General features: G+C 37.6%; 1 protein-coding gene across 1 annotated transcript; it reads left to right on the forward strand.

Annotated features, from left to right (window-relative positions):
• Nucleotides 1-729: 729 nt before the first annotated feature.
• LOC140147128 (uncharacterized) lies at nt 730-16,618 on the forward strand (the record flags this gene model as incomplete). The annotated part of the gene is made up of 4 exons (XM_072168907.1): nt 730-1,814; nt 8,694-8,877; nt 11,412-12,698; nt 14,665-16,618. Coding segments are annotated over 4 exons (3,702 nt in total), but the record flags the coding sequence as incomplete, so codon positions are not given.
• Between the last annotated feature and the right edge of the window lie 401 nt (nt 16,619-17,019).

A 17,019-nucleotide genomic window follows, 5' to 3' on the forward strand; every position in this document is an offset into this window, starting at 1 on the left:
ATTTTTACATTTTGAGTCCCCCATCCCCATTTTTAGGACCCAAATTTTTTGATCCCTGATAAACCCCACCAGAGTATTTATGAACACTCCCTTAGGAAACATTGCAGCATAGCGGGGAAAGTTGAATTAGCATAGTCAGTTCTCACGCAACATCTGGTTAAGAAGCTTCAAGAAATCCTACGTAGGGCACATACGTATACCCGATAGCATGCTTCATCAGTATACAGATAGGGCATAATATACGGACACACAGCGAAGCCTTCATACCACACTGCACTACCACAACCATCCAAGGGCACTTGGATAGTTCCTTCGTATCGAGAGCTGTTACCGATGCGAGTGGAATGCACTGCCACGTCCAGAATCATAGCAATGTTTTAAGCCGACCAAGTCAGGACACCTGTTAGAACTCGGAGTAAGAACACTACCAGTAACTTGTGAATCAAAAGTACGCACCGTCCGAACCCGGTAAATTTTAACCGTACTGAACTTAAACCTGAACTTGACGCAGAAGCAGAGAGGGGAAATATTAAATCCGACGTTAGTAACTTGCTGAAACTAAAAGTGATAAAGCAAGAACAGCAATGCTATCTGAGCTAGGAGCTACACAATGACTTGAAATATATAACTGGGTCGTCGCTGAATGAATCCAATTATGAATATGAATGACGGTCCCGATCATGCGATTTTGCAACGCGAGATGGAATATGAATTCCAAGGTCAGAATAATCCAGGAATAATCTCACTCAAGTCAGATCAGATGGACCGGATCTTGTCACATCAACCGGCTCCGATCTGTTCAACGAACTTCATACCACTGAAGTTAAGAAACTGGAAGAACAGTTAGGCCAAATGGAGATGGAAAAATCGAAGCTGCGTGAACATTTGCAGGAATCCGAGTCGGAATTGGAGAACACGAAAGGAGCTCTGAAGAGTTTGTCCGATTTGAAATTGTCTCACGGTTTAGGCCTAGAGGATATGGAAACGGAACCTCTACCACCGGACATGGCTGAACATCAGAGGAAAGTTTTTCAGCTAATTAGAATGGTGCAACATTTGGACAAGAAATATGCAAGTGCAATGTCTGAGATGGCGGCAATGAAGGCCGAACTTGACACGGAGAGAGATAAGATGAAGGAAGGTATTAGCAAGAAAGCTGAGTTGACAATGGAAGTGGAATCGTTGAATGAGAGGAATTGCAAGCAGAAAGAAACTATCGAAAATCTGCAGACGCAACTTGCCGTGGAGTTGTCAAAACAGAAGAGATCCGATCGTAATAGTTTGGCAGAGATGGAAAATTTGCAGGAAGAGGTCATTAAACTGAAGTCATTGTTGGCAACGAAGCGTGAAGATGTTGCCACGCTGAGAACAGTCTTGGAAGCAAACAAGGCCACTGCTGAAGTGGCACTTGCCAATTTGAAGAGCAAGTATGAAAATGAGAACAGCGTCGTTGCTGAGACAATGATGAAGCTACGCAATGAGCTGAAAGCTCTCAAAGAAGGTGCCGCTACGTTTGCCAGTCTACGCGCCATGTTTGCCAAACGTTGCGACGAGTATGTGACCCAACTTGATGAGTTGCAATGTCAGGTCTCCTCAGCTGACGAAGAAAAGAAGACACTGAACACTCTACTACGTATGGCTACTCAGCAGAAACTTGCGTTGACGCAAAGATTAGAAGAATTCGAATTCCTCAATGAGAGCCATCAGACGGTTTCCGGTGGCAGACGACAGGGAAGCAGGCACCAACCTTCCAGTGAGAGTGTCTTGGAAAAAGAGAAAGACTCGAAAATGAGGGATTCATCATTGCCGAAAAAGTTATGATTTTTATATGAAATATTGTAGTGAAATTTTTACATGAATGGTTTATAATTATGTTATGCTTACGATGCTTTTATCACAGACCTAATTTGTTAAATAATGAAGTGAACCATTGTCAGAATTGTGTCAGATTTCATCTGTATTTATAGATAATTTATAGATCTTTGTTAAAGACTGTCTGCGTGGTCTGTGCAATGGATTCTTTCTATTTTCGAAAAGGGTCAAGATTTATTGGAAAATAAATCTTGTTATTATTTTGCACATTAGGAATAGCTTATAAATAGTGCATTATAGAATAGTTATAATATAATGTAGACAGAACTAATTATATTTGCAAATTTCTAGTAGATTTACCAGAATTGTATCACACATTAACAATTTGATCTATATTAATCATGTTAATCATATAAACTCAACCAATAAAGTATCGAAACGATTATAGATGGTCAGATATATCGGGAAATGAAATATATAGCAAAAACTTATTTAATGTATATCATAAAGCGCAACTTTCTCCTGCGCATTTTGATACCTCTTTTGTTGCTCTACGATATCATTTGGTCGAGTTATGGGCGCTTGAGTGGCTTCAAGTCGGATTTTGAAAGTTGCACTTAGCTCCTATTCAAGCCAAATGCGTTTATCGTGTACACACCCCCCCACACACACACACACCCCCAGACAAAGGACACCGATACTTTACTTAACCATGAACTACATTTTATTCCTTCGCCTTCCAACTTCAATACTTGCTACCCTTTACTTATCTCTGCCCTATCTCATGAACTCTTTCTGCTGACATCTCAATACTTGGTGTGCCCACCATCACTGTCTATCACTGCCTGGATTCGTCGTCGCATGCTCTGAACAAGATGTCTTATCTTTCCTTGGTCAGTGTCTCGCCATTTCCTGAGCAGGATGCGCCGAAGGCCTTCTAAGGTAATCTGACTTCAACCTCATATTGATTTATGCCTACCATTGTTGACCATTGAGTACAATTGATGGTCATCGCAATCAATTTATCCAACAAGCGACACACATACTCATTTGAATTTGGCGGACAAAAGCAATGGTCATTTATTGGTCACAGTACTACGCATTTGGCTTTAATAGGAGCTAAGTGCAACTTTCAAAATCCGACTTGAAGCCACTCAAGCGCCCGTAACTCGACCAAATGATATCGTAGAGCAACAAAAGAGGTATCAAAATGCGCAGGAGAAAGCTGCGCTTTATATACATCAAATAAGTTTTTGCTATATATTTCAGTTCCCGATATATCTGACCATCTATAATCGTTTCGATACTTTATTGGTTGAGTTTATATACACGTGATCTATATTAATCATCTATATTTATCATTATACACATGTATGATGTGCTGAAGTGGGGAACTTTATAAACCCATTCTCATATTCAATCTTATATACTCCAAAAAAAGTATCCTTACACTTGGAACAAAAATCCTAATTTTAAAACTGAATCATATTTGGGTAAATTATTTTTTAACAGATGCACTATCTAATCTTGCACATATTTATGACACCCCATCGAATCCAAGGTAACCTCAAGAAGTAAAGTTACAAGCAATTGAATAGACGAAGGTCCCGTTTTAAAAGTGACAAACTGGCCTATACAAGGCGCAAAAAGATTCCAACAAGCGCAACAAAGAGACAACACGGTTTCTTCAATGAAGCTCTATTTAAAGCAGTATTTATTTCAGCATTTACTTCTCTGTGCTTTTCGTAACTTCCATTTTATTTGTCAGCTGTTTCGTGTCAGTTTTCTTTTGTTCCTTTTGTTTTAAATTAAAGGTACGCACAAATTAGCCATTCACCACTCTCAAACCAGATGTCAAGTCCGTGGAGTTTTGAATATAGGCCAGTTTGTCACTTTTAAAACAGGACCTTCGTCTAATGCAATTTAAATTTCTGTGTACTCTTTTTTTTTTGTCTTTCCCCTCCCACCGACACCTCTAAGGAGATCTTTGTTGAAGGCTGTTTGCAATGGATTCTTTTTATTTCGAAAAGGGTCAAGATTTATTGGAAAATAAATCTTGTTAATATTTTGCGCATTAGGAATAGCTTATAAATAGTGCATTATAGAATAGTTATAATATAATGTAGACAGAACTAATTATATTTGCAAATTTCTAGTAGATTTACCATTCTAATGTAATTCAAAATAATTGTATTAAACACAGATCTATCATATTTATAAATATATCCTTATAATAAGGTTGAACCATTATCAGAATTGTATCACACATTAAGAATTTGATCTATATTAATCATGTTAATCATATATATACACGTGATCTATATTAATCATCTATATTTATCATTATACACATGTATGATGTGCTGAAGTGGGGAACTTTTAAACCCATTCTCATATTCAATCTTATATACTCCAAAGAGTATCCTTACACTTGGAACAAAAATCCTAATTTTAAAACTGAATCATATTTGGGTAAATTATTTTTTTAACAGATGCACTATCTAATCTTGCACATATTTATGACACCCCATCGAATCCAAGGTAACCTCAAGAAGTAAAGTTACAAGCAATTGAATAGATGAAGGTCCCGTTTTAAAAGTGACAAACTGGCCTATACGAGGCGCAAAAAGATTCCAACAAGCGCAACAAAGAGACAACACGGTTTCTTCAATGAAGCTCTATTTAAAGCAGTATTTATTTCAGTATTTACTTCTCTGTACTTTTCGTAACTTCCATTTTATTTGTCAGCTGTTTCGTGTCAGTTTTCTTTTGTTCCTTAGCAATTTGCAAAATTGTTCCTTAGCAATTTGCAAAATTGCTAAGGTCTGTTTCTGTCAAGTTCTTTGTTTCTTTCTTTCTTTACCTAGCTGGGGGTTTTCAACCCCCCGAGCTAGGTACTGTTTTGCTATCCGATCTTTCTTTCTTTCTTTCTTTCTTCTTCTTTCTGGCAATTATTTCAAAATGCTTCTACTCCTACATGTTACACCCTACAGTTACGTAACTTGCACATATGTATTGGCTATATCCAGTGTCCATAGTGTCTAAACAGAATTGGGGGCAAAAGGTCACTAAAGGGCATTTCCGGTATTTAACCAAATATCTTCAAAATGCATCTTCTGCCACATATTATATAGTACAATGATGTCATTTGCATATATGCATCGGCTATACCACACGCCTATAACTTGCTTACAGAATTGGGGTCAAAGGTCATTAAGGGGGTAAAATCTTCCAATTGCATTATCTGGACATCTGTAAGGGGTATGGGGCTCAAACTCGGTGACAACAAATCTCATGACCAGAGGAACAATTTGCACAGGTCAGGTCAAAGGTCTTCCAGAGGTCAAATTTTAGAAATGAATTTCCTGGACATCTGTAAGGGGTATGGGGCTCAGACTTGGTGACAACAAACTTAATGATCAGGGGAACATTTTGGAATACTTTGTAGGGGCCAGGTCAAAGGTTATCTGGGGTCAAATCTTCTAATTTCATTTTGGGATATCTGTAAGGGGTATGGGGTTCAAACTCTGTGACAACAAATCTCATGACCAGGGGAACATTTTGCAGGGGTCAGGTCAAAGGTCATGCAGAGGTCAAATCTTAAAATTGCATTTTCTGGCTGGACATCTGTAAGGAATATGGGACTCAAACTCGGTAACAACAAACCTTATGACCAGGGGAACATTTTTGGAACATTTTGCAGGGGTCAGATACCTCCACAACCCCAACACGCCCCAGCTAGGTTTGTGGTCTATGACCACCATTTGCCACTAGTTCTTTCTTTCTTTCTTTCTGTCAATCTTATAATGAGCCACCGTAGCCATATGCTTTGAGCCATGTTGACCATAGTTGGTCATTAGGGCCACTGGGTGGGGGGACAAATGAAACATGATCAACTTCAGGTCAAAGGTCATCCACTTCCGGTCAATGGCCAAAAACGTGATTTCACTAAAAATGCTACTCCTTCCATAAATTACACAGCACGATGATGGCACTTTGGTACATGCATCAGACATACCCAGTGTCTAAAAGTTATTGTCCAGAATCGGGGTCAAAGGTCATTAAGGGGATACTTCCGGTATATGACCAAATACCCTAAAATGCTGATGCTGTCGCAAATATATATAGTACAACAATGTTACTTGGTCATCAGGACCAATAGCTGGTGGCACAAATTTCACATGACCAACTCAAGGTCAAAGGTCATGGAAAGGTCATTATAATGAAAATGTTATTTCCTATTATTTTTACTAAAACTGCTACTCCTTACACGAATTACACAGCAAGATGACGTCACTTGACACATGCCTTAGCCTTGAGGTCAAAGGTCATACGAAGGTCATTATGGCTGATGTGACTTTCAGTTCTGTTACTAAAAATTCTAAGTCATTCCAGAAATTATAATATAGCATGACATTACTTGCATACATCCATTGGGGTCAAAGTTCATTGGGTCAAAGGTCATTGGGGTCAAAGGTCATGTAGGTATTACTTCCAGTGTGTAGCAAAATACCTTAGGAAGTCGCACTATAATAGCGCATGACCAAAGTTGCACAGAAATATTTACATGAATATTGAATAATTTTTGGTTAGGCCGAATAAAAAAAAATCATGTTTTGCGTCTTCTCCCACTTCCTTTTTTGAGGTTTCTTCAATTTATATTTTTATTTTTTGAAATTCAGTTTTAACTTTAAAAAAAATATATCTAGGGAGTAAAGATGCTTTCTATAGCCTTGCTAATATACAAGAAACACTTTTGGAAGGTTTTGTGATAATTAGAGGAGGCCTATCTCGTTGAACAAGATATAAAGAGGCCTCCTCCTTTTCCGGGCATTATTGTGTGCGCTAAAACAGTTCTAATTATGGGTATTTGCACCAATTTTACGATAAGAAATAAAAAGCCCCCTCTTCCTCCTTTTTGAAACATGTTTTTTTAAATTTTACTTGGCCTTATCAAAATGATTTCACATACTGTAATATTATGGAAAATAATTATATAATATAATTTATGATTATAATTATAATACTATAAACATCTGTTCATACATGTATATTCCAATGAATTATACATATGCTAGACCTTTTGAACTTGCATATGCTATAGGTGAGCTAACAAATTAACCTTGGTCTCTAGCCAAATTCCAAAGTTATAGTGCATTTCAAAAAAGACCTCTCAGTAAAATCAGCATAATATACTACAGCTTACATGCATTCATGCTATATAGCTGGGCTAATTAGATATAGGCCTAGTTAATTAGCTATTGCTAAGGTCGCGTATATGTGTATGCGCAATTAGCTCTAGTTCCTTTTGTTTTAAATTAAAGGTACGCACAAATTAGCCATTCACCACTCTCAAACCAGATGTCAAGTCCGTGGAGTTTTGAATATAGGCCAGTTTGTCACTTTTAAAACGGGACCTTCGTCTAATGCAATTTAAATTTCTGTGTACTCTTTTTTTTTGTCTTTCCTCCCACCGACACCTCTAAGGAGATCTTTGTTGAAGGCTGTTTGCAATGGATTCTTTTATTTCGAAAAGGGTCAAGATTTATTAGAAAATAAATCTTGTTAATATTTTGCGCATTAGGAATAGCTTATAAATAGTGCATTATAGAATAGTAGTAATATAATGTAGACAGCTATAATATTATCACGATTATCATTTTTTGCAAATTTTATAGATTTACCATTCTAATGTAATTCAAAATTGTATTAAACACAGATTTATAAATATATCCTTATAATAATGTTGAACCATTGTCAGAATTGTATCGCACAGAATTTGATCTAAATTATATTAATCATGTTAATCATATACACTTGATCTATATTAATCATCTATATTAATCATATACTAGTATACACATATGTATGATGTACTGAAGTGGAGAACTTTATAAACCTGTTCTCATATTCAATCTCATTTATCTTGTTCACAAATGCTTGACAGGGAATGAATGACCCAGGTTACCTAAGATCTAAATTTTCCCATTAACACCCACCACTCCTACGTAACAAAGTCAAGCTCAGGTCTATATCTCTACCAAACAAGGTGTCAGAAGCAGGAAATTATCGAGGTGTTACAGCTTGGAATAAGATGCCACAACATGTAAGGTTAATGAATTACAACTCAAACTTATTCAAACGGGCACTTCACAATAATTTCTGAATGTTTAAGATTGTGTAATATTCTGAGAAATGTAAATAATGAGCCAAAGTTTAATGTGATGACTTCTAATGAATGATGTATTTTGATGTTAATTGGCGGAGATCGTACAAAAACATCACAATGTTTCCAAATTTCGTGGTTGAACTTATTTACTTGTTTCATTTCACAGAAAACAAGAGTCTCCAACCTTTACCGAGTGTTATATGTTGGATTCAAGACTTATCCTACTTAATGGCTAATGCTGCAAAGCACAAATACTAAATTTGACACTGTCAATTTTTTGAAGGTATTTTAATCAGTACTTTCGGGTTCAAATTTGAGGGTACTCAGGCAAAATTTTAGTTTCAGGAAATGATTGGGAAGTTAAAATCTCTAGTGTGGTAGTAGAAGTAAATCCTTTTAAAAGTGAGTACACGTAGTAGCGTAGCCAGGGGGGGGGGGGGCAGAGTGCCCCCCCCTATCCAAATAAGGCCTTTTTCGGAAGCTCGAAGACATGTAGTGTTTATGTATTGTATAATGCAAGTTATGCAACTGCAATTTTTTTCGTCTGTGCCCCCGAAATTTTATTTTGCCCCCCCGACCAAGAAAGCTGGCTACGCCCCTGAGTACATGTGTATGTACTTGGTTTATGTGATGGGTATATTCTGGCCATATATATGGAGAATAAAAAGCTGTGCAAACTATTTCATTCAGTCGTGTTATTTTTTTTCGTAAGGAGTGGATTTTGTCGGTCAGAGTATTGTCAAAACTTGGCTATTACATGGCTATTCCTCAAACTCCCTCGGAATACTGAAGTGAAAGATTGGTCTTGTGGTGAATGGGAAAGACAGCAGAATTTGAAACAGCAGTACCCCAGGCAGCAGCATCAATCTTTTCATGAAAGGAAAAAGTTCCAACTTGTACAATATTATTCAGTTTAATATTATCTGAATTTTCGCTCAAGAAAATGTTTAAACTGAAAAGAATGAAAATTTCCTTAAACATTTCAAAAGTTTCACTCCAGATCCAGGGAGTTCAAGGGTGGATAAAAAGCCTGGATGTCAGACCAACAGCGTAATAATTTGATGACAGAAATTGCTTGCCTCCCGACCACTCCCAGTTTCGCAAGGCTGGTGCCGCCACTTGGGTAGAGGGTTATGTGATGTGAGAGACACATCTCATACTCTCACCCCACCTTCCACCTCTCCCCTCCCTCCCTCCCTCCCTCTCCCCCTCCCTCCCCTTTTCTCTCCCTCTCTCTTCCCTTTCTCTCTTTTCCATTTTTTAGGGCTCGCACCCGGTCCCCACACCCCCCATAGTCGACGGCCCTGTGCACATAGGCCCCGCTTTTGTCTTGCAAAAATTCGTTTGTCAAAATACTTGACCCTAGGCGAATCCAGTCAGTCAGTCCACCTCAGGCTGTGCCACCAAGAGGACTTTTGGTCTCCTATAGGCACCCCAATTATTGCACCCTAAATTATCCCGCCCCCCCAAAAAAAACAACTCAGATTTTGTAATAACCCATTTGGTCCAATGGCGTGGCGCGGCAGAAGTGTGATTTCTTTTTACCATAGTAATTCCTAACCTAATCACTGTTAAAATTTTCATGATTTACTTGTTAGTCATTTACATGCATTACTAATTGATTACTAATTGAATGACTAATTAAATGCCTAATATATATTAATCGACAATCAAATTTTTGATTAATAATTAGTCATTTAATTTTTCATTCAATTAATAATCAATTAGTAATGCACGTAAATGACTAATTAAATCACGATCAATCATAAAGTATTCACTATTAGTCATGTAATTTATTATTCTTTACAAATTGAATATAAGTCATGAAAATATCTTGAAATCAGTGATGCAAATTAACGTGAAATGCTATTACTGTTCTTTTAGTATTACAAATACATTATTTTTCTTTAATAACAAAATTATATCTTGCATGACTAATCTTTAATGAGTAGAATTAGATCCTTTTTTGACTAATTGAATTTTAACAGATGATGATAACTAACCAGTGTCTTCCGTATTATTGATGACGTACATTTAGTTAATATTCAGCTCAGCGTCAGCGTATCGTGACCCCAATGTATATTAGAGGTACTGTTTAGGGAGTGTTCATAAATACTTTGGTGGGGATTGGAAAAGATAGAACACCGGGTTGGATCCTCTGACAAAATGTTACTTTTCGGGTTTTTTTCCCAGTGGGAATTTACGTCAATCGCACACACACACACACACACAAAACGTCATAGGATGAAAACGTTCCAGGTGAGCGAAAAATAGTGTAGTGTTGAAGTTAAGACTTGAATTCATTTTATCTACCACTACGTATGAATATCCACTCGTATGTTTATGAATTGCCTAAGAGTCAGAAATTACAGATTCATGTATAATGTCCGTTTTGTTTTGTCTTTAATACGCGGCTTTCGGCTTAACCACCAGCAGGCTATGTTATGACGTACATTTTATTACAAAGGTACCAGAATCTGTATTTTCATGATTTTTACAGTCCTCCGGATGAGCAAATCACTAATGAGCCTTTAAAAGGAGCAACTATTATGAGTTAAATTTTCAAATAACGTGCCAAACACATTGCTTAAATACTTCTCGGCCTGCCACAAAAATGCACATGCCAACATTGTGGATTTTTGGCAAGTCAAGGGGGGGGGGGGGGTGGCACACATTCATGGTACCTTTAAAATAAAACTGAGGATTTTTACAAGACGGAAAGACCGCGCACTGATCTAGGTTTTTTAAATTGGGTTCCCAAAAATGTGGAACGGGTTTTATTTGCATGGGAGTGGTGGTGGGGGGGCGGTTAAAGCAATTTTGGCCGCCCGAAAACTTTAAATTTGGCATGAGCATACCTTGTCATATACATTTTACCCCGGATTTTGACTCAATTTTTTATCCCCATTTTTAGGATCCAATTTCTTTTGATCCCTGATAACCCCCACCACAGTATTTATGAACACTCCCTTAGGAAAGGTTACAGCATAGCAGGGAAAGCTGAATTAGCATAGTCAGTTCTCACGCAACATCTAGTTCAAGAAATCCTACGAAAGACGGCACGTAGAACCAGTAAAACCGATAGCATTCTTCGCCAGATATACTAGCCTATACTGACAAAGTGAAGCCTTTCGTATACCTCTGCCACAACCATCAAGGACGCTTCCTTCATACCGAAATCTGTCACCGATCCGTGTGGAATGGACTACCACTGCCATGCCTGAATCAGAGCAATATTAAGTTAAACCGGTTTAACCGATCCAGGACACAACCAATAACTGTTACCTAGGGTGTTTAACCCGGGTGTTTAACCGTTTTGAACTTGAATTTGACCCGGAAGCAGAGAGGGAGAAATATTAAATCCGAAGTTAGTAACTTGCTGAAACTGAAAGTGAAAAAGCAAGAACACCAATGCTAGCTGAGCTAGAAGCTACACAACGATTTGGAAAATATAACTGGTTTGTCGCTGAACATGTCTGAGATAGCGGAGATGAGGGCCGAACTTGACACGGAGAGAGATCAGATGAAGGAAAGTATTAGCAAGAAAGCTGAGTTGAAATTGGAAGTGGAATCATTGAAGGTCAGGAATAGTAAGCAGGAAGAAACCATCAAAGATCTACAGACGCAACTGAAGAAAATCAATGACTTGATAGGGAATTCGCAATTGCATCAGTTAACCTCTACAACAGATGAACTGATTAGAGTAAGCGACGATTTGGCTCAGCTCTACCACCACGTGTGTATGGTGAATGGCGAAACACCGAATAAGGTTATCCTAGATCATCTCAAAGAGACACGGCAGAGTTGTCATGAAAGTTTTCGTGCAGGAATTGAAACTCAATTAAAAGAGGTAGCGGGTAAGAAAGATCATAGTAGAGATAATATGAGTCGCGAAAATGGAGAAAATGTGACAGATTTGACAGGTTCAGAGAAAGTTACAGAACTTGCATCGACGGCAAAGCATACAGAAACTGTGAGTCAACCTCAGTTGTTGAGCACCATTAGCTATCAAATTAAATTCCTGAAAACGTCTGTAGAGCTTGCCGTGGAGTTGTCAAAACAGAGGACGTCCTATTGTAATAGTTCGGCAGATACCGAAGATTCACAGGAAGAAGTCGTTAAATTGAAGTCATTGTTGGCAACGAAGCGTGAACAGGTTGCCACACTGAGAACAGTCTTGAAAGCAAACAAGGCCACTGCTGAAGTGGCACTTGCCAATTTGAAGAGCAAGTACGAAAATGAGAAAAGCATCATTGCTGAGAAAATGATGAAGCAATGCAATGAGCTGAAAGCTCTCAAAGAAGATGCCGCTACGTTTGTCAGTGTACGAGCCATGTATGACAAGCGTTGCGACGAGTACGTGACACAACTTGATGAGTTGCAACGTCAGGTCTCGTCAGCTGACGAGGAAAAGAAGACACTGAACACTGAACTTGCCAATGTACGCGCCACGTATGACAAGCGCTGCGACGAGTACAAGACACAACTTGATGAGTTGCAATGTCAGGTCTCCTCAGCTGACGAAGAAAAGAAGACAATGAACACTCTACTAAGAATGGCTATTCAGCAGAAACTTACAATGACGCAAAGACTAGAAGATTTAGAATCCCCCAATGAGAGCCAGCAGACGGTTTCTGGTGGCAGACGACAGGGAAGGAGGCGCCAACCTTCCAGAGAGAGTGAAAAAGGAAAGACTCAAAATGAGAAATTCATCATTGCCGAAAAAGGAATGATTTTTACATGAAATATTGCAATGAAATGTTTACATGAATGGTTTATAATTATGTTATGCTTTGCTTTTATCACAGACCTAGTAATATGTTAAATAAGGAAGTTAGCCATTGTCAGAATTGTGTCATGAATTAAGAATTTTATATATAATATATATAATTTCAGATTGTCAAAGCCCAGAAGAAATTAACTTTTCAACAATTTTAACTATTATGATCAGGATAGTCAATACAGATGACTCTTGGCTTTGAAATATGGAAGAATGTTGCTAATATCGGTTCAGTAGTGGTGAATGTATGTAAATAAAACTTCAGGAGTAGATCAAATATAATATTTTCCTTTATAGACTAATAGTTATAGACTAATAGAATAAACATGGCCTACAATACGTGCAATTTAAATTTCTGTATGCTCGTGTTGTCTTCTCTCCTACAACACCTCTAATATAAGGAGATCTTTGTTAAAGACTGTCTGCATGGTCTGTGCAATGGATTCTTTTTATTTTCGAAAGGGGTCAAGATTGATTGGAAAATAAATCTTGTTAATATTTTGCACATTAGGAATAGCTTGTAAATAGTGCATTATAGAATAGTACTAATATAATGTAGACAGCTATAATTATCATAATTATATTTTTTTATTCCATTCTAATGTAATTCAAAATTGTATTAAACACAGATTTATAAATGTATCCTTATAATACGCTGCCGAAGTTACGTAATAATCGGATTAACTACCATAGCAGAGGAATACAATTTTTGAATAGATCGCCTTGCACTACAAGCAGGTTGCACTCATCACCTGTGTATATCTGCAATCATAGATTGAATACAGTATCACTCTTTTCAAAGATACTTATCTTACAGGTGCGAGTGATCAGCCTTTCTTTGACATCTATGGTTCAATGCATCGGTACCGCTTGGCGCTTGAACGTTGTAGTGCAGGCCGATATATTGCTATGGTAGTTAATCCGATTAACTACGTCACTTCGACGGCGAATAGAAGTGACCTTCACCCTGTTTCAACTGAGTTAATGTCGCTTGTATACTGCTTGTAGATTGTATTTTATTGATAACAATTGAACAATGTTATCAACAATATATGAAAACATGAACTTTACCGTTTACATTCATAATGATTACCATACATTCAGACGATAAGAATAACCACTGATCATGCTGATTATTATAAAGTATCATCATTTTGCACGCAAGCCATATTGCACTATAATAGTTTAAGGTTGGTCTTAACCTTGGAATTATGGAAAACCTTTGCCTCGTGACTGCTCAATTGTGTATTATATTTAGAACGGCAAAGACTTGTCGAATCCATAGGTCAAATTTGGGCAAAAACGCTCAGTTTGGAGAATATTAATTCATGACTGCTCAATTATGATATAAAATTGGATCGATTGAGCTCAGGGTGAACGGTCACTGGGTTGTGAGCTGTCACTGGGTTTTTCAGTTCTCATGATGGTGTCTAGTTAGATAATCTATGCTTGGAGTATAAAATTCGTAAAAAAGCCCTGTGGTAGGGCTAGGTTCGAAGGGCACGTATACCCGATAGCATGCTTCAACATACCTCTACCACAACCATCCATTGCAACAACACTTGGATGGTTCCTTCGTACCGAAAGCTGTCATCACCGTTGAATGCACTGCCACGTCCAGAATCATAGCAATGTAATAAACTGACGCTATCCAGTACTGTATTTTGAAGAACGTCTACAAGAACCCGGAGTAAGAACACTACCAATAACTTCTGAACCAAAATGTACACACCCGATTGTGCCTGGTTTATTTTACACCTAGGGTGTTTAACTGTTGATCTTGAACTTGACCCAGAAGCAAAGGGTTAAATATTAAATCTGATTAATGAACTTGCTGAAACTGAAAATGAAAAAGCAAGAAATATGAGTGACGGTCCCGATCATGCGATTTTGCAACGCGTGATGGAATGTGAATCCCAAGGTCAGAATAATCCAGGGAATAATCTCACTCAAGTCAGACCAGATTGTCATATCAAGCGCGGGATCAAGCGGTTCCGAACTGTTCAACGAACTTCATACCACTGAAGTTAAGAAACTGGAAGAACAGTTAGGCGAAATGCAGATGGAAAAGTTGAAGCTGCGTGAACATTTGCAGGAATCCCAGTCGGAATTGGAGAACACGAATGGAGCTCTGCAGATTTTGCCCGATTTGAAATTGTCGCACGGTTTAGGCGTAGGCCTAGAGGATATGGAAACGGAACCTCTACCACCTGACATGGATGAACATCAGAGGAAAGTTTATCAGCTAATTAGAATGGTGCAACATTTAGACAAGAAATATGCAAGTGCAATGTCTGAGATTACGGCAATGAAGGCCGAACTTGACATGGAGAGAGATAAGATGAAGGAAAGTATTAGCAAGAAAGCCGAGTTGACAATGGAAGTGGAATCGTTGAATGAGATGAATTGCAAGCAGGAAGAAACCATCGAAGATCTGCAGACGCAGCTTGCCGTGGAGTTGTCAAAACAGAGGAGGTCCGATTATAATAGTTCGGCAGATACTGAAGATTCGCAGGAAGAGGTCATTAAACTGAAGTCATTGTTGGCAACGAAGCGTGAACAGGTTGCCACGCTGAGAAAAGTCATCAAAGTAAACAAGGCCACTGCTGAAGAGGAACTTGTCAATTTAAAGAGCAAGTACGAAAATGAGAGAGGCATCTTTGCTGAGACAATGATGAAGCTACGCAATGAGCTAAAAACTCTCAAAGAAGATGCCGCTACGTTTGCCAGTGTACGCGCCATGTATGATAAGCGTTGCGACGAGTACAAGACACAAGTTGATGAGTTGCAGCGTCAGGTCTCCATAGCTGACGAAGAAAAGAAGGCACTGAATACTCTTGTAAGAATGGGTATTCAGGAGAAACTTGCATTGACACAAAGATTAGAAGACTTAGAATTCCTCAATGAGAGCCAGCAGACGGTTTCCGGCGGCAGACGGCAGGGAAGGAGGCACAAACCTACCAAAGCTCTCAGAGTAGGTGACAAGAGTGACTTGGAAAAAGAGAAAGACTGGAAAATGAGGGATTCATCATTGCCGAAAAAGGAATGATTTTTACATGAAATATTGCAATGAAATTTTTACATGAATGGTTTATAATTATGTTATACTTCTGATGCTTTTACCACAGACCAAATTGTTAAATAAGGAAGTGAACCATAGTCAGAATTGTGTCATGAATTAAGAATTTTATCCATGTTATCTGTATCATACTGACAGGAAAAAGTATATGATTTCAGATTGTCAAAGCCCAGAAGAAATTAACTTTTCAACAATTTTAACTATTATGGTCAACATAGTCAATACAGATGACTCTTGGCTTTAAAATATGGAAGAATGTTACTAATATCTGTTCAGTAGTGGGAATGTTACTAATATCTGTTCAGTAGTGGTGTATGAATGCAAATAAAAATTCAGCAGTAGATCAAATATAATATTTTCCTTTATAGACTAATAGTTATAGACTAATAGAATAAACATGGCCTACAATACGTGCAATTTAAATTTCTGTTTGCTCTTGTTGTCTTCTCTCCCCCAACACCTCTAATATAAGGACATCTTTGTTAAAGACTGTCTGCATGGTCTGTGCAATGGATTCTTTTTATTTGCGAAAAGGGTCAAGATTGATTGGAAAATAAATCTTGTTAATATTTTGCACATTAGGAATAGCTTGTAAATAGTGCATTATAGAATAGTTATAATATAATGTAGACAGCTATAATTATCATGATTATCATTTTTTGCAAATATTATAGATTTACCATTCTAATGTAATTCAAAATTGTATTAACCACAGATTTATAAATGTATACTTATAATAATGTTGAACCATTGTCAGAATTGTATCAGACATTAAAAATTAGATTATATTAATCATATATTATACATCTATATTAATCATATGTATGATGTACTTATAAGTGGAGAACTTAATAAAACGGTTCTCATATTCTATCTTATTTATCTTGTTCACAAATGCTTGACAGTGAATGCCCCATGTTACCTAAGATCTAAATTTTCCCATTAACACCCACCACTCAGAAGCAGGAAATTATCAGGTGTCAGAAGCAGGAAATTATCGAGGTGTTACAGCTTGGAATAAGATGCCACAACATATAAGGTTAATGAATTATAACTCAAACTTATTCAAACGGGCACTTCACAATAATTTCTGAATGTTAAAGATTGTGTAATATTACTAGATAAATGTAAATAATGAGCCAAAGTTTAATTTGATGACTTCTAATGAATGATGTATTT

Source organism: Amphiura filiformis, chromosome 3 (assembly GCF_039555335.1).
Source record: "Amphiura filiformis chromosome 3, Afil_fr2py, whole genome shotgun sequence".
Taxonomy (NCBI): domain Eukaryota; kingdom Metazoa; phylum Echinodermata; class Ophiuroidea; order Amphilepidida; family Amphiuridae; genus Amphiura; species Amphiura filiformis.